Consider the following 24,589-nt stretch of genomic DNA (forward strand, 5'->3'; position numbering starts at 1 on the left):
TTTGGGAGTGAAAAAAAGTTAAGTGCAGGAACCTTTCATTGGAACACTTCATGATATGTAGCCTGGGAGCATCGGAGTCACTTGTCTGATGTGTTTCTATCCATTCTGAGATACAGAGCCTGAACCTACATGACTTGCTCCAGAACTGTTCTCACCATTGGTCTGTCTATTGGAAATACAACTTCTGATGTAATCTAGGGGGTAATTATCATCTTCACCACTTGGATGGTAAGTGAACATTGGGTCGGTTCTATAACAGGCGGGTGATCTGCTCCGCTGGTTTACTGTCCAAGTGGTAAAGGTGAAAATTACACCCTTAATGTCTCCGAGATGAATTCCAGCTCTAAGTGACAACTACTGGGGGCTGATTCACACTGACTAATGATTATTGTAAGTTACTTTTATGTATATTTATCTCACTTTAGACCGGAATGTTTAATGGTCCTTAGTAGCAGGACATTTGGAAAAACATGATTCAATCAAGCAGAGTCAACATGGTTTTATGAAAAGGAAATCATGTTTGACAAATTTGCTGGAGTTCTTTGAGGATGTAATGAGCAGGGTGGATAAGGGTGATCCAGTGGATGTGGTGTATTTGGATTTCCAGAAGGCATTTGATAAGGTGCCATATAGGAGGTTACTGCACAAGAAAAAAGTTCACTGAGTTGGGGGTAATATATTAACATGGATAGAAGATTGGCTAACTGACAAAAAGCAGAGAGTCGTGATAAATGGATTATTTTCCAGTTGGCAAACAGTGACTAGTGGTGTGCCGCAGGGATCGGTGCTGGGTCCTCAACTATTTACAATCTATATTAATGACTTGGATGAAGGGACCGAGTGTAATGTAGACAAGTTTGCTGATGATACAAAGATGGGTGGGAAAGCAAATTGTGGAGAGGACACCAAAAATGTGCAAAGGGATATAGACAGGCTAAGTGAGTGGGCAAAAATTTGGCAGATGGAATATAATGTGGGAAAATGTTAGGTTATCCACTTTGGCAGAAATAATAGAAAAGCAAATTATAATTTAAATGGAGAAAAATTGCAAAGTGCTGCAGTACAGAGACCTGGAGGTCCTTGTACATGAAACACAAAAAGTTAGTATGCAGGTACAGCAAGTAATCAGGAAGGCAAATGCAATATTGGTCTTTATTGCAAGGGGGAATAAAGTATAAACGCAGAGAAGTCCTGCTGCAACTGTACAGGATACTGGTGAGGCCACACCTGGAGTACTGCGTACAGTTTTGGTCCCCATATTTAAGGAAGGATATACTTGCTTTGGAGGCTGTTCAAAGAAGGTTCACTAGATTGATTCCGGAGATGAGGGTGTTGACTCATGAAGAAAGGTTCAGTAGGTTGGGCGCATACACATTGGAGTTCAGAAGAATGAGAGGTGATCTTATTGAAACTTATAAGATAATGAGGGGGCTCGACAACGTGGATGCAGAGAGGATATTTCCACTTAGGGGAAACTAAAACTAGGGGACATATTCTTAGAATAAGGGGCCACCCATTTAAAATTGAAATGAGGAGGAATTTCTTCTCTGAGTATTGTACATGTATGGAATTCCCAGCCCCAGCGAGCTGTGGAGGCTGGATCATTGAATATATTTAATGTGGAGATAGACAGATTTTTGAGCGATAAGGGAGTAAAGGGTTATGGGGAGCGGGCAGGGAAGTGGTGCTGAATCCACGATCAGATCAGCCATGATCTTATTGAATGGAGCAGGCTCGAGGGGCCATATTGCCTACTCCTGCTCCTATTTCTTATGTTTTTACGTTCTTATGTGAGAGCTGGATTAATGTGATTCAATGAAATCACACACTAGTGCCAATTTGCAAACCACAGAAGACACTTTTTGAGCTGCTTTTATATAAGTTTGTGCTCAATGCTGAAGCAGATGGCAATTGTTGCAGCGATGTGATTTCATACCCAGTTTTGACATTGAGTGGATATTGGTACCACGGCGAATACAGTTAATGATGTCATTGTGGAGAATAGCATAAGCTTAACATCAGTTTAAAAGAAAAGAGATACAATGCTAGTAGGGGAAACTCCTTATCATAGTGAGAATTTTGGTTTCTAGCTTAATTGGAAATCTTTATTGATAGTGTTTATTATGTACCTGTTGTTGAAGTTGATGTTGATGTTGGTGCTGGAAAGAACACAGTTGATGGTGTAAATATGCAGCATGGAAAATCATCCCATCATTTTTAAATGCAGAATACCAGTTGTGAAGTTTGAAACATGCAGGTTATATCCATTGATTGTACAATTTATACCAAAAGTATTGCCCCAACTGCGCAGCTAATTTCATACCTGTTGTTGAAGTTGTGGTCGTTGTCGAAGCTGGAAAGGATGAAATTGAAGGTGTGAGTGTGGAGTGTGAATCATCCCATCATCTCCAGCACAGAATCCATGGGTCATCTGCCCTCCTGTGCTGTTAATTTCTACATTTAATATCATTTTGCAATTTTCAATGGAAAATATCCAGTATAAAATCAGAGATTAATTCAAAAATGTTGCATTGATAATCTGAATTTTGTTTTGGAAGATTTAAGAGTGGGAATTACTGTCCAATTGGGGTCCATTTCACTGGGTAATTCCAGTCATGAAGTCAGAGAGATTTTGATGCATTAATAGACTAGCTTTGCTGATTGACAAGTGAGTACAAATTATTGGTATAAGGTGATGGATTTTCTACCTGTTGTTGAAGTTGGAGCCATTGTTGACACTGGAAAAGATAGAGTTGAAGCTGTAAGTTTAAACAATTCGAGTCGAGAAATTACTGATGAATGATTAAAACACATATTGGCTTTCCCCTCTCTGCTACTTTAAAATACATGGAACTAAAATAACAGATGGAACAATGACATTCTTCATTTGAAAATTCCAATTGTGAAGACAATGATTGACGCACATTTTTGTAATTTAATTATTAATTTCCTTCCTGGTGATCATATAGCTGTTGGGAATACTAAACGATACTGTGAACCTTCCATGGAGGCGACAATTATCATGTATGAAATCCACCTGTCAATCTTCATAGAATAACTATGTTGTGAGGGCAATGCAAATCTCAGTGGTTCTTGTTAAACTTGAGTAAATAATGTTGTCTTTTTTCTGTATAATTTATAGGAGTGGGCTAAATGAACAAATTTAATTTGTAGTCTAATAAATTAAGGCATAGCAGGGGACACCAGTCCCGTCCAATGCACATCATGTGCCATGTGGGAAGACCAGGATGTTTCTCGTGTCCTGGACAACCACATGTGCAGGGAGTGTTGTCAGATGGAGGAGCTCGAGCTCCGGGTATCGGAGCTTGAGCAGTGGACGCATCACTGCAGTGTATCTGAGAGTCTGAGTGCTACATGGATAGCACATTTCTGGAGTTGGTCACCTCACAGCTCAAGAGTTTGCAGGCAGAGAGGAATTTCCGGGTGACCGGCTGGTCAGACAATTAGGAACAGGCAGGTAATGCAGGTCTCCTCTGAGTGTATCTCACTCTCTAACCGCCATTCTGAACACTGGTGAAAGCCATGTTTCCTCTGGGGAGTACAGCTGTTGCCAAGGCAACGCCACTACGGGTGGCTCAGCTGTACAGGGTAGGAGGAGGGAGGTCAGGAAAGCAACAGTGATCGTGGATTCAATAGTTAGGGAAACAGATAGACATTTCTGCGGCTGTAGACGTGCCTCCCTGGTGCCAGGATCAATAAGGGTATTTGATGTCGTTTACATGGAATTTAGCAAATGTTTTACAAGGTCCCACGTAACAGTCTGGTCAGAATAATAAAAGCCCCTGGAATCCAAGGGAAAGTGGCATGTTGGATCTAAAATTGGCTCAGTGGAAGGAAGGTAAATGTAATGGTCGACGGATTTTTTTGTGACTGGAAGACTGTTTCCAGTGGGATTCCACAGGGCTCAGGACTAGGTTCATTGCTTTTTGTGGCATATATCTATCATTTAGACTTCAATGTCTAGGGCATGATTAAGAAGTTTGCAGATGATACATAAATTATCCGTGTGGCTGATTGTGAGGAAGAAAGCTGTTGACTGCAGGAAGATATCAATGTGTATCAGCCATGGCTCAGTAGGTACCACTCTCACCTCTGAGTCAGCAGGTTGTAGGCTCAAGTCCCACGACAGACTTCAGCACAAAAATCTATGCTGATACTCCATTGCAGGACGGGGGGGAAGTGCTGCACTATAGGAGCTGCAGTCATTTGGATGAAACGTTAAACCGAGGCCCCGTCTGCGCTCTCAGGTGGAATTAAAAGATCCCATGGCGGAGTTATCCCCAGTATTCTGGCCAATATTTATCTCTCAATCAACATCACTAAAGCAGATTATCTGGTCATTATCACATTATAGTTTGTGGGAGCTTGCTGTGTGCAAATTGGCTGCCGTATTTCCTACATTACAAAAGTGACTACACTTTAAAAAAAAATACTTCATTGGCTGTCAACCCTTTGGGACATCCGGTGATCGTGAAAGGCGCTTTTTAAATGCAAGTCTATCTTTCTTCTTTCAATGGATTAGTCGGGTTGGCAGAATAGAGGAAAATGAAATTCAATCCATAGAATTGTGAGGTAGTGCATTTGGTGGGGGCTAACAAGGCAAGGGAATACACAATAAATGGTATGATACTGAGAAGTGTAGAGGATAGAGAGAACTTGGTGTGCATGTCTACAGATCTCTGAAGGTAGCACGGCTGGTTAAGAAGTCATACGGGATATTTTGCTTTATTAGCCGATGCATAGAATATAATGTTATGCTTGAACTGTATCAAACTCTAGTTAGGTCATAGCTAAAGTACCGTGTATAGTTCTTGTTACCACGTTAAGGAAAGATGTGATTGGATCAACTGGGGTTGTAATATTTAGAACAAACGAGGCTGAGGGAGACTTAATTGAGGTGTATAAAATTATGAGGTCCTAGATAAAGTAGATAAGAAGGGCCTATTTCTCTCAGCTGAGAGGGAAATAACCAGGGGATATCGATTTAAAGCAATTGGTAGAAGGATTAGAGGGAAGTTGAGGAGAACATTTTTCATCCAAAGAGTGGTGCGGGTCTGGAACTCACTGCTTGATAAGATGGTAGAGGCAGAAACACACAGCTCATTTAAAAATTGCTTGGATATGCACTTGAAATGCCGTAACCTACAAGACTCGGGACCAGGAGCTTGAAAGATGGATCAGGCTGTAAACCTCTTTTTCAGCTGGCACAGAGTCAATGGGCCGAAAGGTTCTGTGAAAACAGTTCCATTTATATTGGTTAGTTGATACCTGTTGATGAAGTCATGGTTGTTGTCGATGTCATTGTTGATGATGCTGCAAAGTAAAGATTTGAAGGTTTAGGTTGGAGGATGCGGAGAAATTCCTGCATAATTCAATGGGAAATACTACATATGCTGTGAACAAACAGGTGGAAATGAGCAGCATAAGCAATGAATTAAATCCTGTTTAATTTTGCTGCTGCAAAGAATATCGTGAAAGGAGCAATGAAAGGTTGAAAACAGGTATTGTAAAGAAAATGCTAATGCAAGTACTGCAATGGGTACTGGGGAAATAAAAGCTAAAAAGGATGAAAATACACAGCAGGTCAGTTAAGCCAGGACAGAGCAGTGTTGTTGGTGCAAGGCCATGAGCCAGAGCTGAAAACTGAAATAGAATTGAGATCCTTTGCAGAGTGGTAAAAAAGGTTAAGATTTAAGAGATCCTGCAGTCACAGATAGGAAGTTAATCAGTTGAATGACAAACAAACTGTTTAACAGAAAGGAGGAGTGAAACAATCAAAAAACATGAGCTGAAAAGATGGTGGGACTGGGTTGCCTGGGTGTAACCCAGTATGGGAACTAATTCTGTCCAAGGGTCTGCTTCCGAATCGTCACCCATTGTCTACTTCTTTGGATAGCAACAGCTTCTTTGCAGCTCTGTGTTCTTAACATTGATTCCAGCATCTTCAGAGCATCGTGATATTGGCCATTTATTTTTGAGCAGGTATTGGTGCGATTTGGGGTGGATATGTTGGAATTGGACTATTTCTTTCTGTTGAACAGAAGCAACTTCCTTTTATATTATGTCTTTAATTTTGAAAATGTCCCAAGTATTACACAAATACTGAGAGAGAAAATGATGCGAAACCCAGAGAAGACATCTGAGGAAGAGTGACTACAAGTTTGGAGCACGAGGTGGGCTTTAAGGAGAACCTTAAAGGAATTGAGCGTGTGGAGAGACAGAGAGTGACATCCAGGGAGTGACTTCCAGAGAGTGCTTTTCCAGCACTGCTTGTTGGCCAGGAGGAGGTGTGCTTCCTCCCGGCCCTGCAACTAAACCTACGTTTAGCCACCCTCACTGCAATCCCCAGCCCCCTACCCGTGGTTCGGTGTTTGTCATCCCCGTTATTCTACATTTGTCCTACGACGAACCTATGTTTCCCACCTCCTGTGATCCTATGTATCTCCCCATCCATGATATGATGTTCCTCCACCCGTAGTCCCTTGTTTCTCCACCTGTGGTCCCTTGTTTCTCCCCCACCCGTGATCACATGATTCTACCTCACCATGATCTGCTGTTGCTCCCCCGCCTGTGATCCCATGTTTCTCTGCTGTCTATTATCCAGTGCAGCAGGATTGTAAACATTTTCTCGGTGCATTTTCAGAACATACAATATTTCATCACAGGGAATGATTGAGGAGACCACCATTGCATCATTCAGCAGAAATGTTAATGGACCCCTGAATAGAGGAAAATACAGGGATGTGAAGACATTGGCCTAAAAACAAATATGTTATTATTTTTATGTCAATGATTAATACACAAATGGCTAATTAAAATACACTGTACTAAAATAACATTGTATTATTAAATCATGACAATATCTTTAATTTCGAAATACCAATCTTCAAACCAATGATTGACACATTGTGACGGAAGTAAATGGTTCATTTCCTGCCACATGGCTGTATAACTCTTGGGAATACTTAATGATTGTTTCAAATTTTCCACAGAAACCATCCATGTATCATGTATTAAAACTTCCTGTGAATCTTTTATCATGACTTTTTTGTGAGATTACTACAAAATGATTCAATTTATATTGGTAATTAGATACCTGCTGTTGAAGTCAAGGTTGTTGTCGGTACCATTGTTGACAAAGCTGTAAAGTAAAGATTTGAAGGTTTATGTGAGGAGGATACTGAGCAATTCCATCATCTTTCAATAGGAAATACTAGAAATGAAGTGAAGAAACAGGAGAAATAAGCAGCATAAGCAATGAATTCAATCCCATTTAATGCTGATGCTGCAAAGAATACTGTGAAATGAGCAATTAAAGTTTGAAAACATGTGTAATAAAGAATGAGGCATTGGAAGTAATGCACTGGGGAATAGGAAGTACAGTGGATGTCCATTTGCACCATGATTAACACCCTGCTCCTGGTTACAATCCCTAACAATGAGAAAACAGACCTAATGCATCAATGTTTTTGTTTGAATTCAACTTGAGGAAACAAGTCAGCATGGAATAATATATTTAGTTGCATAAAATGAAGGCTTCAGATAAGCATATCATAGGCAGTCCCTCGAACGAGAATGACTTGCTTCCACAGAGAACATAAGAATTAGGAACAGGAGTAGGCCATCTAGCCCCTCGAGCCTGCTCCGCCACTCAACAGTATCATGGCTGATCTGGCCCTGGACTCAGCTCCACTTACCCGCCCGCTCCCCACAACCCTTAATTCCCTGATTGGTTAAAAATCTATCTATCTGTGAGTTGAATACATTCAACGAGCTAGCCTCAACTGCTTCCTTGGGCAGAGAATTCCACAGATTCACAACCCTCTGGGAGAAGAAATTCCTTCTCAACTCGGTTTTAAATTGGCTCCCCTGTATTTTGAGGCTATGCCCCCTCGTTCTAGTTTCCACGACCAGTGGAAACAACCTCTCTGCCTCTATCTTGTCTATCCCTTTCATTATTTTAAATGTTTCTATAAGACCACCCCTCATCCTTCTGAATTCCAACGAGTAAAGACCCAGTCTACTCAATCTATCATCATAAGGTAACCCCCTCATCTCCGGAATCAGCCTAGTGAATCGTCTCTGTACCCCTTCCAAAGCTAGTATATCCTTCCTTAAGTAAGGTAACCAAAACTGCCGCAGTACTCCAGGTGCGGCCTCACCAATACCCTGCACAGTTGCAGCAGGACCTCCCTGCTTTTGTATTCCATCCCTCTCGTAATGAAGGCCAAAATTCCATTCGCCTTCCTGATTACCTGCTGCACCTGCAAACTAACTTTTTGGGATTCATGCACAAGGACCCCCAGGTCCCTCTGCACCGCAGCATGTTGTAATTTCTCCCCATTCAAATAATATTCCCTTTTACTGTTTTTTTTTCCAAGGTGATGACCTCACATTTTCCGACATTGTATTCCATCTGCCAAACCTTAACCCATTCGCTTAATCTATCTAACTCGCTTTGCAGCCTCTCTCTGTCCTCCACACAACCCGCTTTCCCACTAATCAGTGTGTCATCTGCAAATTTTGTTACACTACACTCTGTCCCCTCTTCCAGGTCACCTATGTATATTGTAAACAGTTGTGGTCCCAGCACCAATCCCTGTGGCACACCACTAACCACCGATTACAACCCGAAAAGGACCGATTTATCCCGACTCTCTGCTTTCTGTTAGCCAGCCAATTCTCGATCCATGCTAATACATTTCCTCTGACTCCGCATACCTTTATCTTCTGCAGTAACCTTTTGTGTGGCACCTTATCGAATGCCTTTTGGAAATCTAAATATGCCACATCCATTGGTACACTTCTATCCACCATGCTCGTTATATACTCAAAGAATTCCAGTAAATTAGTTAAACATGATTTCCTCTTCATGAATCCATGTTGCGTCTGCTTGATTGCACTATTCCTATCTAGATGTCTCGCTATTTCTTTCTTAATGATAGCTTCAAGCATTTTCCCCACTACAGATGTTAAACTAACCGGCCAATAGTTACCTTCCTTTTGTCTGCCCCCTTTTTTAAACAGAGGCGTTACATTAGCTGCTATCCAATCCGATGATACCTCCCCAGAATCCAGAGAATTTTGGTAGATTATAACGAATGCATCTGATATAACTTCCGCCATCTCTTTTAATACAGATGTTTCAATGAAGGACACGATATTTCAGTCCTGAACTCCAATTGAAGGAGTGGAAGATGCCTGTGCGTGGATTATTTTAACATGTGGTGATAGTTGCACATCAGCCCCACACAGGCTTGACAGAGCTAGGCTTTTATCCAATGGCAATGATTAACGAGGGCGACTGGAGACCTGCTCTGCTGCATGGACCTAGTGGCCACACATATCGGTGTGTGGGCTGGCCCGTGCTGCATAGAAACATAGAAAATAGGTGCAGGACTAGGCCATTTGGCCCTTCAAGCCTGCACCGCCATTCAATAAGATCATGGCTGATCATTCCCTCAGTACCCCTTTCCTGCTTTCTCTCCATACCCCTTGATTCCATTAGCCATAAGGGCCATATCGAACTCCCTCTTGAATATATCCAATGAACTGGCATCAACAACTCTTTGCGGCAGGGAATTCCACAGGTTAACAACTCTCTGAGTGAATTAGTTTCTCCTCATCTCAGTCCTAAATTGCCTACCCCTTATCCTAAGACTGTGTCCCCTGGTTCTGGACTTCCCCAACATCGGGAATATTCTACCCGCATCTAACCGGTCCCGTCACGTTAGAATCCTCCTCCACCGCAATGCTACCAGTTTGGTTAGCCCAATCAATATGTAGATTAAAGTCACCCATGATAACTATTGTACCTTTATTGCGTACATCGCTAATTTCTTGTTTGATGCCCCAACCTCACTGCTACTGTTTGGTGGTCTGCACACAACTCCCACTGGTGTTTTCTGCCCTTTGGTATTCCGTAGCTCCACCCATACCGATTCCACATCATTCAAGCTAATGTCCTTTCTTACGATTGCATTAATTTCCTCTTTAACCATGCCACCCCGCCTCCTTTTCCTTTCTGTCTATCCTTCCTAAATGTTAGGAAGGATAGTCCCCCCGAGGACTTTGGTTCCGGTCCTGCCCAGGTGCAGACCGTTCGGTTTGTACTGGTCCCATCTCCCCCAGAGCCGGTTCCAATGTCCCAGGAATTTGAATCCCTCCCTTCTGCACCACTCCTCAAGCCACGTATTCATCTGAGCTATCCTGCAATTCCTACTCTGACTAGCACATGGCACTGGTAGCAATCCTGAGATTACTAATTTTGAGGTCCTACTTTTTAATTTAGCTCCTAGCTCCCTAAATTCGTCTTGTAAGACCTCATCCCGTTTTTTAGCTACATCGTTGGTACCTATATGCACCACAACTGGCTGTTCACCCTCCCTTTTCAGAATGCCCTACACCCACTCCGAGACATCCTTGACCCTTGCACCAGGGAGGCAACATACCATCCTGGAGTCTCGGTTGCGGCCCTTACAATTGAAACCCCTACCACTATAGCTCTCCCACTCTTATTCCTGGACTCCTGTGCAGCAGAACCATCCATGGTGCCATGAACTTGGATGTTGCTGCCCTCCTCTGATGAGTCATCCCCCCAAACAGTACCCAAAGCGGTGTATCTATTTTGCAGGGGGGTGACCGCAGGGGACCCCTGCACTACCTTCGTTGCACTGCTCTTCCTGTTGGTCACCCATTCCCTATTTGGCTGTGTACTCTTTACCTGCGTTAAGACCAACTCACTAAACATGCTAATCACGTCATTCTCAGCATCGTGGATGCTCCAGAGTTCATCCACCCGCAGCTCCAGTGCCGCAATGCGGTCCGTCAGGAGCTGCAGGTGGATGCACTTCCCGCACACGTCGTCGTCAGGGACACCGGAAGCATCCCTGACTTCCCACATAGTACAGGAGGAGCATAACATGTGTCCAAGCTCTCCTGCCATGACTTAACCCTTAGATAAGGCAACAACAATGCTAAAGGTTACGTACTGATAAAGAAAAGAAAAAGAAAAACTACTTACCAATCACTTACCCTTTCGATATCTTTCTACTTCTTTTTTGCCTTCTCACCCAGCTGCAGCTGCACCGGCTGGCCTTTATACGCCTCTCGACGTTGCTCCTCGATCTCCTGCCTCTCCGACTGCCTCACAAACTCCCCGCTGGCCTTGGCCCCTGGGCTCTTCTGATCCCGTACCCCCATTCGCCGCAACTCCAACACAATCTCTCGCTGCTCCTCCGCCACAAATATTTGTCGCACCTCATATTCCTGATATACTGACCTATTGTCCTCCCACCAATCACAGCAGCAAACCCCCGTGCCTGCTCACAGGGGCAAAGATTGACACCAGTTAAACAATAAGTATTTAAACCCAAGCCGAAAAAGGAGGATAAGCGTATGAGGCATTTCTCAATCACATAGCAAGTTAAAGGGTTGAACGATATATAAACTGCTTAAAATACAGGAGATACCTGGTGTGAGATCATCTGAGCGAAGCAATGAAAAGAGATGAGATGGAAAGAATGTGGAAATAGCTGACAAAGTGTAAACCATTGGAAAAAGCACAGAAGAAAAAAGACATGATGGGGTAAAAAAGGAGAACAGATGTTGGAGGTTTGAAATGAGATCAGGAAATGCTCAAAACAAATTGTGGCCAGTCCAGAAAAATGAAAAGAGGTCCAGCAGCCAGGGTACTTCCCACTATGAAAAGAGGTCCAGCAGCCAGGGTACTTCCCACTATGGGAACAATTCTGCTGAAGGGTTTACAAATCAGGCAAGGGCTCGTTCTTTCAAATGACATTTTTATGTAGCCGGGTGTGGTGGGATTTGTTGGCAGTCTGTTAGCACCTGACTATTTTTTCACTGAAACAACAGCATTTTGTATTGCTGATCTTTTACCTCCACTCCACCTTCCTACACTATCCCCATATCCCTTCATTTCCTTAGTATCCAATATTCTATCAATCTCAGTCTTGAATATACTCAATGACTGAGCATCCATAGCTCTCTGCGGTAGAAAATTCCAGATTCTCAACCATCTCAGTGAAGACATTTCCCCTCATCCCCGTTCCAAAAGGCCGACCCCTAATTCTGAGACTGTGACCCCTCGTTCTAGACTCCCAGCCAGGGGAAACATCATCTCAGCATCTACTCTGTCAAGACCCTAAAAATGTTGTATACGTATCAGTGATGTCACCTCTCATTCTTCCAAACTCTAGGACATTTAGGCATAGTCTACTCAACAGGACAATCCCCTCAGAGCAAGAATCAGTCTAGTGAACCATCGTGGCACACCGACCAAAGCAAGTATATCCTTTGTTACGTAAGGAGACCAAAACTGTATACAGTGCTCCAGGTGTGGTTTCACCAAGGCTCTATATAATTGGTAAGACATCTTTACTCTTATACTCAAATGAGGGGGATTGACAGGGTAGATGCGAAGAGGTTGTTTCCCCTGACTAGTGAGTCTAGAACTAGGGGGTGTAGTTTCAGGATAAGGGGTCGGTTATTTAAGACTGAGATGAGTTGGAATTTCTTCACTCTGAGGGTTGTGAATCTTTGCAATTCTCTACATGAAAGGGCTGTGGATGCGGAATTGGCTGCGATAGGTAAATGTTTGGACTATAGGGGAATCAAGGGATATGGGGTTTGGGCAGGAAAGTGGAGTTAAGGTCGAAGATCAGCCATGATCTTATTGACTGGCGGAGCAGACTCAAAGGGCCGTGTGGCCTACTCCTCCTCATAATTCTTGTGTTCTTATTAAAACTATGTGGGAAATTCAAGTGTGAGGAGGACGCTTCTGCAATTGTATATATACAGTTTGAGTGAGTAGGCAGGAAGGTGGCAGATGGAGTATTTTGTGGGTAAATGTGAGGAACTATGAAATGTTGGTGTTCAGATGGATTTGGGTGTCAAAAACCACAGAAAGTTAACATGCAGGTACAGCAAACAATGAGGAAGACACATGGTATGTTGGCATTTATTGCAAGGAATGGTGTACCAGAGTGAGGAAGTCTTACTGCAATTGTACAGGGCTTTGGGGAGACCATATGTCAAGTACAGTGTAGGGTTTTGGTCTCTGTACCAAAGGAAAAATATACCTGCCTCAGAGGCATTGTAACAATGGTTTACTAGATTGATTCCTGGGATGAGGGGGTTGTCCAATGAGGAGAAATTGAGTAGAATGGGAATATACTCTCTGGAGTTTAGAAGAATGGGAGGTGATATAATTGAAATATATAAGATTCTGGGAAGACTTGACGGGGTAGATGTGGAGAGGCTGGTTCCCCTGGCTGGAGAGTCTAGAAGTTGGGGCCATCGTCTCAGACTAAGGGGTCGGCCATTTAACTGATGAGTAATTTCTTCACTCAGAGGGTGTGGAATTCTCTACCTCAGAGGGCTGTGGATGCTCAGTCATTGAGTACATTCAAGGCTAAGATCAATAGATTTTTGGACTTTAGGGGAATCGAGGGATATGGGGATCGGGTGGGAAAGTAGAGTTGAGGTCAAAGATCTGCAATGATCTGATTGAATGATGGAGTGGCTTCAGGGGTTGTATGGCCTACTCCTGCTCCTATTTCTTATGTTCTTATAACTTACGCGGTTTAGAATTATTGCTGACGCTGCAAAGTAATCTTTTGAAGATGTTCAATCCTAATTTGTACAATTTTTATGAATGATTAATTAGTACATGTTACAATTGTGTAAAATTCCATCTCTGTTGAAGTTGCAGTTGTTCCCAGTGCTGGAAAGGATACAGTTGACGGTGTAAGTGTGGAGAGCACCAGAAGGTCCATTTTTATCAATGGATAATACCAGTTAACAAGTTAATGGGAAATCAGTTGTTCCTGATTAATCCCAAATTATACCTCAATTCATATTCATTTGATAAGTTATTGAATTCTGTCATTCAGAATCCCATTTAGCCCAATGTAAATTGCTTACTTCCTTGGATGCCTCCAAAGATTTCTTCTTCTGAAAGACAGATCATAATTTGAAATGAGGCATATTAGACATTGCTAAGATGAATTTATTTCACTACTGGCGTAGGTGAATATTTAAGTATGTAGAATGCTAATGATGATTCTGTCAACTTTCCTGTATCCTGTTGATAACAGTGATAGTAACCCTTAAAAATGAATGCATTCCATTGGCATTACAGTCAGAAAACCTCGGCCTGAGTGTGTATCTTTTTATTCCATCGTAATTCTGAAGATATTGTTCAATCTATATTGCTATTGTCATACCTGTTGTTGAAATTGATGATGTAGTTGATGCTGGAAGGCAAGTATTTCAAGGTATAAGTGCAGATAATACAAACTAATTCCATCATCTTTCAGTAGAAAAGCTCAATTGTCAAGTCAACAGAAAGACACTTTAGGAACACAATTTTCAGACTATTCAATGCACTCCTATAATCTGCATGGGTGTGTTGGCTGGAAGAGCCACAGTTTAGGCCAGGCCATGATGGCTCCTGATCAGCATTGTGGGGCAGAGCCTCCACAGGCTACAAGCAAGGCGATCAGTGTTAGGGATGGGGTCAGGGACTATCTGCATCCGGAGATCCCACTTTCTTGGCTCTCAGAGAGACCAACCATAGTGTTGGCAGAGTTTTGCCTCTTGGCCAATCAGCAGGGAAATTAGGGCGTGTGGGATTCAAACCAGTGTGGCCAGTTCTTATTGTATTGTTTGTTTATTACTTCATACAAATATACTGGTGTATTTTTATTAAATTCAGAGGGGTAGAAATTCGGTTGTCTGGCGACGCAGTTAGTGGCCAGAAGGGGCGTTAAAATGGTGTAATAGCTTAGCGACTGGGCGCGCAGCTTTTAGTGCTCCACTGGAAAATTCAGTTGGGTGCTCACTGGGGCGGGAACACTAGCGCCTGGCTGCTGACTATCAGGCTGATCATGACATCAGTCGGGTGCAACCGCCTCATTTAGCGACTGTCACTAATCATGTCTGAAAACAGTCGGTACAGCCTTCCAGAGTCGTGAACGTGGCTACTTAAACATAGAAACATAGAAAATAGGTGCAGGAGTCAGCCATTCGGCCCTTCGAGCCTGCACCACCATTCAATATGATCATGGCTGGTCATGCAACTTCAGTACCCCATTCCTGCTTTCCCTTTTTAAAGGGTCGAGGAAGCGCTTCCCGCGGAGGTCAGTCAGTGCAGCGTTTACACAGAGCACGGTGCGTGAGCCTCACGAGTTTGCAACGGCAGACAGATCTACCATTACAGCTTGCTAACAAATGATTTTAAAAACTTTAATAGGTGCATTACTAGTCCGACAGTGGGATTTCAAATCGGCCTATGGAGCGTGCACAATGGATTCCAGAATTTAACGCGAGGATTTCCGTTAGCGCACCCCAGGTCAAGTGTGTAACGGCTGGTTTAGCGCCCCATCAGCTCTTGGCCTGATTCAACCAAATTTATCGGCGAGAGGTGCAAACGTCTGGATTTACGTCTCAAAATGGGCGGTAACAAATTTTCACCTCATAGTGTTGTTCTAGTTGGGGTCACTGATACTGGAAGTGAACTTTTGAATGTCTGTGTGTGAACAACAGGAATCCACTCTGTGCTCTTGAAGTGGCAAGTATCAGCTATCAAGACATAGGAACGAATCAGTAACAAAAAGGCAATGAGCCCACCAAGGTCACTCCATGTATTAATATTCTTTTGTGCCCCACCAGTCGTTCTCTGTGAATCATTAATGCCCACTTATTTACCCTTTTACCCACAACCAGTGTTGGCCATAGGCATTCCATTGGCACTGTTGGATTTGGAGAAGGAAGGCGAGTTTCTGTAGAAAGAAGAGTGGCAGGAACACTGGCACAGCAGGTGGCTGGCACTCACACACCTGGATCATTGGATCCAGGGAGAAAGAATGAATGCCAGAAGGGACCTTCCTGCATTGGTCATCAAGTGAGGCAGTCACTGAGTTACGCTATGTTCTGGTGCCTGAATTTCACACAATGCAACACGGGGACATCCTTGCCTATTGCACTTAATGTCTTCACCACATTGAAATTTTAAATTACTTGTTGATTTCCTTGTCCACCTCAGTTAATCAATCAATAGAATAAAACTGAATGGACCATCCGGCATCGACCTCGGCACCAGCTTCAGACAAGACAAAGGCACACCCAGCCTAGTCGACCCTGCAAAATCCTCCTCACTAACATCTGGGGACTTGTGCCAAAATTGAGAGGTGTGCCCTACAGACTAGTCGAGCAACAGCCTGACATAGTCATAATCTCAGAATCGTAACTCTCAGCCAATGTCCTAGGCTCTTCCATCACCATCCCTGGCTATGTTCTGTCCCACCAGCAGAAAAGACACATCAGAGGTGGCAGCACAGTGGTATACAGTTGGGAGGGAGTGGCCCTGGGATTCCTCAACATTGTCGCCGTATCCCATGAAATGTCATGGCTTCAGCTCGAGCATGGGCAAGGAAAGCTCCTGCTGATTACCACTTAGTGCCCTCCCTCAGCTGATGAATCAGTCCTCCTCCATGTTGAACACCACTTGGATGAAGCACTGAGGGTAGCAAGGGCACAGAATGCACTCTGGGTGGAGGACTTCAATTTCCAGCACCAAAAGTGGTTCGGTAGCATCACTACTGACCGAGGAAGCCGAGTACTGAAGGACATAGCTGCCAGACTGGGCCTGCAGCAGATGGTGAGGGAACAACCGACAGTAGAAAGATAGGTGGGAAAGCAAGTTGTGAGGAGGACACAGAGGGCTATAGATAGGTTAAGTGAGTGCAAAAATTTGGCGGATGGAGTATAATGTGGGAAAATGTGAGGTTATCCACTTTGGTAGAAAGAATAGAAAAGCAGATTATGATTTAAATGGAGAGAGACTGCAGAATACTGCGGTACAGAAGGATCTGGGTGTTATCGTACTTGAAACACAAAAAGTTAGCGTGCAGGTACAGCAAGTAATTTAGGAAGGCAAGTGGAATGTTGGCATTTCTTGCAAGGGGGGATGGTGTATAAAAACAGTGCAGTCTTGCTACACCTGTACAAGTGAGACTATTGGTGAGACCACACCTAGAGTACTGTGTACAGTTCTGGTCTCCGTATTTAAGGAGGGATATACTTGCATTGGAAGCAGTTCAGAGAAGATTCACTAATTTGATTCCGGAGACGAAAGGGTTGCCTTATGAGGAAAGATTCAGCAGGTTGGGCCTTTACTCATTGGAGTTTAGAAGAATGAGAGGTGATCTTAATGAAACATAAAAGATTCTGAGAGGCTTGACAGGGTAGATGCTGAGAGGATGTTTCCCCTCGTGGGGTAATCTAGAATTATGTAGCGTATTTTCAGAATAAGCGGTTGTACATTTATGACGGAGCTGAGGAGGAATTTCTTCTCTGAGGGTCGTGAATCTTTTGAATTCTCTACCCCAGAGAGCTGTGGAGGCTGAGTCATTTAATACATTCAAGGTGGAGGCAGACAGATTTTTGAACGACAGGGGAGTCAAGGGTTATGGGCAACAGACAGGAAAGTGGAGTTGAGGCTAAGATCAGATCAGCTATAATCTTATTGAATGGCAGAGCAGGCTCAAGGGGCCAAATGGTCTACTTCTGCTTATATTTCTTACGTTCTTATGAACTTCACCTCGTCGTCACCAAACTACCTGTTGCAGTACATCTGTGCATGACAGTAGTGGTAGCATTGACCACCGCATTGTCCTTGTGGAGATGAAATCCTGTGGAGATGAAAGAGCAGTCGTGCTTAGTCTCACATCGCTGCTTTTTGTCCTCATCGTCAAGTGCCTGTCCATCTCCCTTTTAAAATTGTTCATGGAATTGTAAGGGTACAGTAGCATAATAGTTATATTACTGGACTAGTGATCCAGAGACATGAGTTCACATCCGACCACGGCAGCTGCAGAGTTTGATATATACAATTGTGGAACGGTGAGCATGAAAGTATTGCACTGTCGTAAAAACCCTAATGTCCTTTAGATGTGACTCCAGACCAACTGCCCTCTGAAATGGCCTCGCAAGCTACTCAGTTTTGCCAAACTCCTACAACAAAGTATGATAAGAATCAAAGTGGACAGGTCAACCGGCCTAGTCCTCAACAGTCTATCTGTCACAGATGCATTTTTCCATACCCAGAGGTGAGGATGTTGAGTGATCACCACTCAGTCCCTGTGGAGATAAAGTCCCGTCTTCACACTGAGGATAACCTCAATCGTCTACCACAGTGCTAAATGGGATAGAGTCACAACAGATTTAGAAACTCAAAACTGGTCATCCATGAGGCGCTGTGAGACATCAACAGCAGCAGAATTGCATTCCCCCACAATCTGTAACCTCATACTCTCACTCTACCATTATGATCAAGTTAGGAGACCAAACCTGGTTCAAAGGGGAATGTAAAAGAACATACCAGGAGCAGCACCAAATGTACCTAAAAATGAGTTGCCATCCTAATGAAGCTACAACACAGGACTACTGAACAGTGGAAGCAGAATGCTATAGACAGAACTAAGGATCGCACATCCAATGGATCAGATCGAAATTTTGCAGTCCTGACTCTTCCAGTCATGAATGGTGGTAAACAATGATCTCAGCCCAGAATATTAGTGCAAGAGTTTTTTAGGTTGGTGTTCTGAGACCAACAATCTTCAGCTGCTTCATCAATGACCTTCCCTCTATCATAAGGTTAGAAGTGGGGATGTTCGCGCATAATTGCACAGTATTCAGTACCATTCAGACCTCCTCAGATAATGAATCAGTGTGTGCCCACACGCAGCAAGACCTGGACAATATTCTGGCTTGGCTGATAAGTAGCAAGTACCATTCGCGCCACACAAGTGCCAGGCAATGACCATCCCTAACAAGAGAGAGTCTAACCGCCTCCATTTGACATTCAATGGCATTACCATTGCTGAATCTCCCGTTATTAACATCCAGTGGTCACCATTGACCAGAAACATAACTGGACCAGGCAGATAAATACAGTGGCAACAAGAGCAGGTCTGTGGCTGGATATTCTGTGGCGAGTGACTCAACTCCTGACTCCTCAAACCTTTCCACCATTAACAAAGTACAAGTGAGGGGTGTGATGGAATACTCTCCACTTGCATAGAGGGGTGAAACTCAAAAGCTCAACATCATCCAAGACAAAGCAACCTGCTTGATTGGCAGTCCATCATCTTAAAGATTCAGTCCCTTCACCACTGGTACACCATGGCTGAACTGTGTACCATCTACAAGATGCACTGCAGCACTTCAGCAAGACTTCTTTGATAGTACCTTCCAAACCTGCAACCTCTATCGCCTATAAGTACAAGGGTGGCAGGCTCATGGGAACACCAGCTACTGCAAGTTCCCCTGCAAGTCACACATCATCCTGACTTGGAAATATATCATAGTGCATTCATCATAACTGGATTAAAATCCTGGGACTCCCTAGCTAACAGAACTGAGGGAGTACCTTCACCACAAGGACGACAGTGGTTCAAGGCGGTGGCTCAACGTCAATTTCTCAAGCGCAATTAGGGAATGGGCAATAAATGCTTGCCTTGCGAGCGACGCCCACATCCCGTGAATTAATTTTAAAAAGCTTCCACCATCTTTTCAGGTAGAGCGTTCCAGATCCCAAACACTGAGTGAAAAAACATCTCCTCATTGTCCTTCTAGATCCTTTGCCAATGATTTTGAATCTATGACTTCTGATTATAGACCCACTCGCCTGAGTGAATAGTTTTTCTCATTCATGATCTTGAAAACCTCTATTAGAGCATGACTGTTCCAATAAGAACGGTCTTATCTTTTCCAACCTCTTAACTGAAGTCCTTCATTCCTGGTAACATCCTGGTAAAGCTCTTCTGTACCTTTTCCCAGGCCTTTGCATCTTTCCTGAAGTGTGGTGCCCAGAACTGTCCAAGAACTGTCTAGCTGGGGCCTAACCAACGATTTATGAAGTTCTAGCATGGTCTCTTTGCTTTTATATTCTATTCTTCTATTTACAATCACAAGAAAACATATATAAACCACCATATCAACCTGCCCTGCCAGCTGTGTGATGGGAAAGGAGAGATGTAATCAGGGCTGTTCATGGGCTGTGCAGGACATAGTACAAAGGCAAGAGAAGTTCTCCCGTATCAGCTTAGCATGAATTGATGCTGCATCTGACACTGAATTGTCCTCGACCTCTTTTTCATGCTGCTGCTGATAATCTGCCTGATCACCTTGCTGCCCTAATTGTGCAAAATCTTAACCAGAGTGGTGGCATCAAGAGGTGTCGATATAGATATCTTTTAAATTGGGAGTTCAACTGGAATAGGCCATCATGAGGCAAATGGAATTCTGGGTCTTGTAGCACGGTCACTTTGAATTGAGAAAAGGAAGAAAATTATGTTGAATTTATATAAGATATTGGATAAACCACAGGAGAGTCTTCTGTCTCATGACATCAAACATAGCAGAGACATAGATGTGATTCAATAACGATTGACAGGAATGATTCCAAATTTTTAGAGGTTCCAATATGAAGAGTGGCTTGAAAGATGGGGGATTTTTTCACTAAATCAAAAAGGTGAATGGATATTTCTAAAAGTTTTGGAGAGAATGAATTGTTAAAGATTGCTTCCACTGCGTGGCCGATCAGTAATTTAGAGACCCGAGTCAGGATTACCAGCAGAAGAATCAATCAGGGACTTCGAAGAAAGATTCATACTGAGAGATATTAGAACATGGAAAGCTCTTTCACAAATGGGTGCTGGCAGATACTGGATCATTGTTAAAAGGAAGCTGGATAAATATATGGGAAGGAAGAACATGAAAAGATGTAGAAAATGGCAAAGGAAATATGATTAAAGTACATCACTCCATTAAAAGAGCAAGCACTGTTACATAACTGATGGGATGAATGGACTCTGTTTAGGGTCTAATTTCTATGATTGCAGCAGTCTATCTATATATATATATATATCTAAACCATCTGTACGAAGAATCAACCCGATAGATTGTAGCAAATCTGGCAAACCATTGATTTCTGTGTTTGCTGACTTGGATAAGGACTGTGATTAAATGAGTTAGTTCAGCTTAGATTTTACTGATTACAAAGTTTTGATGAGATTACACTTTTTCTTTGCTCATCATTCTTCTCCCTTCATCTTCACGCTGTGTAACACCAGAGTGATAGCACTGCCTTCTCTAGCTCACTCTTTCCATTGATTCTAAAACTGTGGATATTCCTTTCCTCCTTCAGTCTACAGATCATTAATAGTCAGGCCATCCAACAACCACTCCTTGATTTGCCTCCCATGCTCTACCACCTCTCTTTTGCACCACACACTGGTGTCCTTCACGATGGCCATGTCATATATCAAACATTGCCACACAAATACATCTTGCGTGTTAAATCAATAAGATTGGAGAAGGGGAAGGCAACAAGTAAAATATAACTAGATGTGGAGATGATTGATTTTAACGTGAGCAAGCGAATCAGTTTAATACATGTAGTATCAGGATTAGAAATCAGGAAGATACGATAACCTAACAAGGACAACTGGAACGATTCACATTGTGAATCATTAACTTATAGAGAAGTCTATAAAGAACCAGCATGGTATTTGATAGATTGAGTTGAAAAGACAACATGCATTAATGAACTTACCAGTGGTAGATGATGCTGCGAATTTGGAGGGAACAAAAGTTGAAAATAATTTTAATAAAGATTTGGGCAAATGTTTCAATGGAATACAATAACCTTCTATATTATTGTATGATACAAAGAACACAGTCACTTAGTATTATTGCACAAGGAAAAGTGATATATTGGCAATGTTGTTGTATGAAACAGTGAAAGATGATTGCTGGGGTTTTCTGCCCCTCTTTTCCCATTCCTGCAACTTCCCTCGACCCCACATTTAATTTCAATGTACTTGAAATGATGGGCTGTTATGTGCACAGTCAGAAAACTCCCGCTGTTCATATACTTCTGTATGTCTCTTCTTTGAAACAGTGTTTGAAAATCAATGGACAGGATCTTCATGAACTGTGTTAGACCCTATAATAGATGCATTAAATGTTTCTTCAAGAAAATTGCCTCATCACTTTTATTGAATGCAGTTGTTGCTGATGATATTGGGATATGACAGTGATTGAAAATCATATTAGATTGTACACATCAGCATTGCAGAATGAAAAACTGGTAATATTTTGAAGTAAAGTTATAGCCTCAATGGTGGAAACTGGGCAGGGAGGCAGTTGATTTACTCTGTGCTCCCGCTGCCTGCCCTGCAAACCATGATAATAGCCCAATGTTTTGAGCGGGTGAGCAGGACACCCACAGGAAAGTAGCGGGGTTGTGCTTTACATAGGTAGATCAGTACCAAATGTAATATTAGTCTGAGGCCTGAGCGGGGGATAAGTGACACGTACCAGGCGATGGATCGTGAGTCAGAAGAGGTACAGGCAGGTAAGCATTTCAGACTTTTTTTATTCTTCCTTATGGGCCAAGAAGAGTAGGATTTCTTGTCCAGGCCCAGCAAGGGAATCTTGGGACCAGCTTGTCCCAGGCTTCCCCTTCATTTCCCTGATCACAAACACCCCCTTGGCCGCCGTTAAAATCGGGAGTAAATAAATCCAAGCATGAATGAGATTCTAAGCCATATCTACTTTACCTTTTGTTGAAGATGGAAGTGGACCATATGCATGGCCGGTTATTCTGGCTGGAGGTGAAAAGATTTGGAAGGAATAAAGAGAAATTAAAGAGTAAAATCTCTATTGCAAGGAATACTGCAATGCAACAAGCTCAAGGTTGCTGGAATCGGAAATCCATTTTGTTATGTATTTAACCCCTTTGTTACCTGTATTACACTACCACCAGAGGGCCTATCTGTTGGAGTCCCAAGGGATCCCAGCATCCCTTGGGAGTACGGTATATAAGCAGGTCACCCACGAGGTACCTGCACTCTGGAGTCTCATTAAAGGAGCTCAGTTCACACTTGCTCATTGTACACAGTCCTCAGTTTAATTCCTTACTGTGAACATATCAATTGGTGACGAGGTAACGAACAACCGTGCGAAAATGCAAAGGAACTGTTGGTATCCTGGAGAAGTTCTCAGAAGGGGATGACTGGGAGGCCTTCATGGAGAGACTCGACCAATACTTTGTGGCCAACGAGCTGGAAGGGGACGAGAATGCTGCCAAATGACGTGGTATCCTCCTAACTGTCTGTGGGGCAACCACCCATGGCCTCATGAAGAATCTCCTAGCTCCGCTTCCAGTGTCCCTGAAGACTATGTGTGCAGGAAGTGTATCCAGCTGCAGCTCCTGTTAGACCGCATGACGTCACTGTAGCTGCAGATGGATTCACTCTGGAACATGCGTAATGCTGAGGATGTCATGGATAGCACAGTCAGTGAGTTGGTCACACCACAGGTAAAGGTTACAAAGGCAGCTAGGGGATGGGTCACCATCAGGCAGAGCAGGAGTAGGAAGGCAGTGCAGGAGTCCCCTACGGTCATCTCCTTCCAAAACAGATATACCGCTTTGAATATTGTTGGGGGAGATGGCTCACCGGGGAAGGCAGCAGCGGCCAAATTCATGGCACCGTGGCTGGCTCTGCTGCACAGAAGGGCAGGAAAAAGAGTGGAAGAGCTATCGTGGTAGGGGATTCTATTGTCAGGGGGATAGATAGGCGTTTCTGCGGTCGCAACCGAGACTCCAGGATGGTAGGTTGCCTCCCTGGTGCAAGGGTCAAGGATGTCTACGAGCGGCTACAGGACATTCTGGAGGGGGAGGGTGAACAGCCAGTTGTCGTGGTGCATATAGGTACCAACGATATAGGTAAAAAGTGGGATGAGGTCCTACAAGCTGAATTTAGGGAGCTAGGAGTTAAATTAAAAAGTAGGACATCAAAGGTAGTAATCTCAGGATTGCTACCAGTGCCACGTGCTAGTCAGAGTAGAAATAGCAGGATAGCTAAGATGAATACGTGGCTTGAGGAGTGATGCAAGAGGGAGGGATTCAAATTCCTGGGACATTGGAACCGGTTCTGGGGGAGGTGGGACCAGTATAAACCGGACGGTTTGCACCTGGGTAGGACCGGAACCAATGTTCTCGGGGGAGTGTTTGCTTGTGCTGTTGGGGAGGTGTTAAACTAATATGGCAGGCGGATGGGAACCTATGCAGGGAGACAGAGGGAAATAAAATGAGTGCAGAAGCAAAAGATCGAAAGGGGAATAGTAAAAGTGGAGGGCAGAGAAACCCAAGGTAGAAATCAAAACGGGCCACATTACAGCAAAATTCTAAAGGGATAAAGAGTGTTAAAAAGACAAGCCTGAAGGCTCTATGCCTCAATGCAAGGAGTATTCGTAATAAGGTGGATGAATTAACTGTGCAGACAGCTATTAACGATTATGATATAATTGAGATTACGGAGACATGGCTCCAGGGTGACCATGGCTGGGAACTCAACATCCAGGGATATTCAACATTTAGGAGAGACAGACAGAAAGGAAAAGGAGGTGAGGTGGGGTTGCTGGTTAAAGAGGAAATTAATGCAATCGTAAGGAAGGACATTAGCTTGGATGATGT

The 24,589-nt window shown here is 43.3% G+C and overlaps 1 protein-coding gene across 1 annotated transcript in view; it reads right to left on the reverse strand.

Annotated features, from left to right (window-relative positions):
- LOC139279608 (GATA zinc finger domain-containing protein 14-like) overlaps positions 1–24,589 on the reverse strand; it is a 319,765-nt gene that overhangs the window by 273,984 nt on the left and 21,192 nt on the right. Inside the window, exons 7-15 of the mRNA XM_070898724.1 lie at positions 22,671–22,718; positions 21,662–21,676; positions 14,268–14,297; positions 13,966–13,995; positions 7,118–7,162; positions 5,290–5,334; positions 2,709–2,738; positions 2,324–2,353; positions 2,130–2,159 (exon numbers count right to left, since the gene is read on the reverse strand). Coding sequence (XP_070754825.1) covers positions 2,130–2,159; positions 2,324–2,353; positions 2,709–2,738; positions 5,290–5,334; positions 7,118–7,162; positions 13,966–13,995; positions 14,268–14,297; positions 21,662–21,676; positions 22,671–22,718 — 303 coding nt within the window. The remainder of the gene's footprint in view (positions 1–2,129; positions 2,160–2,323; positions 2,354–2,708; positions 2,739–5,289; positions 5,335–7,117; positions 7,163–13,965; positions 13,996–14,267; positions 14,298–21,661; positions 21,677–22,670; positions 22,719–24,589) is intronic.

This window comes from Pristiophorus japonicus, chromosome 14 (genome assembly GCF_044704955.1).
Source record: "Pristiophorus japonicus isolate sPriJap1 chromosome 14, sPriJap1.hap1, whole genome shotgun sequence".
NCBI classification, from domain to species: Eukaryota; Metazoa; Chordata; class Chondrichthyes; family Pristiophoridae; genus Pristiophorus; species Pristiophorus japonicus.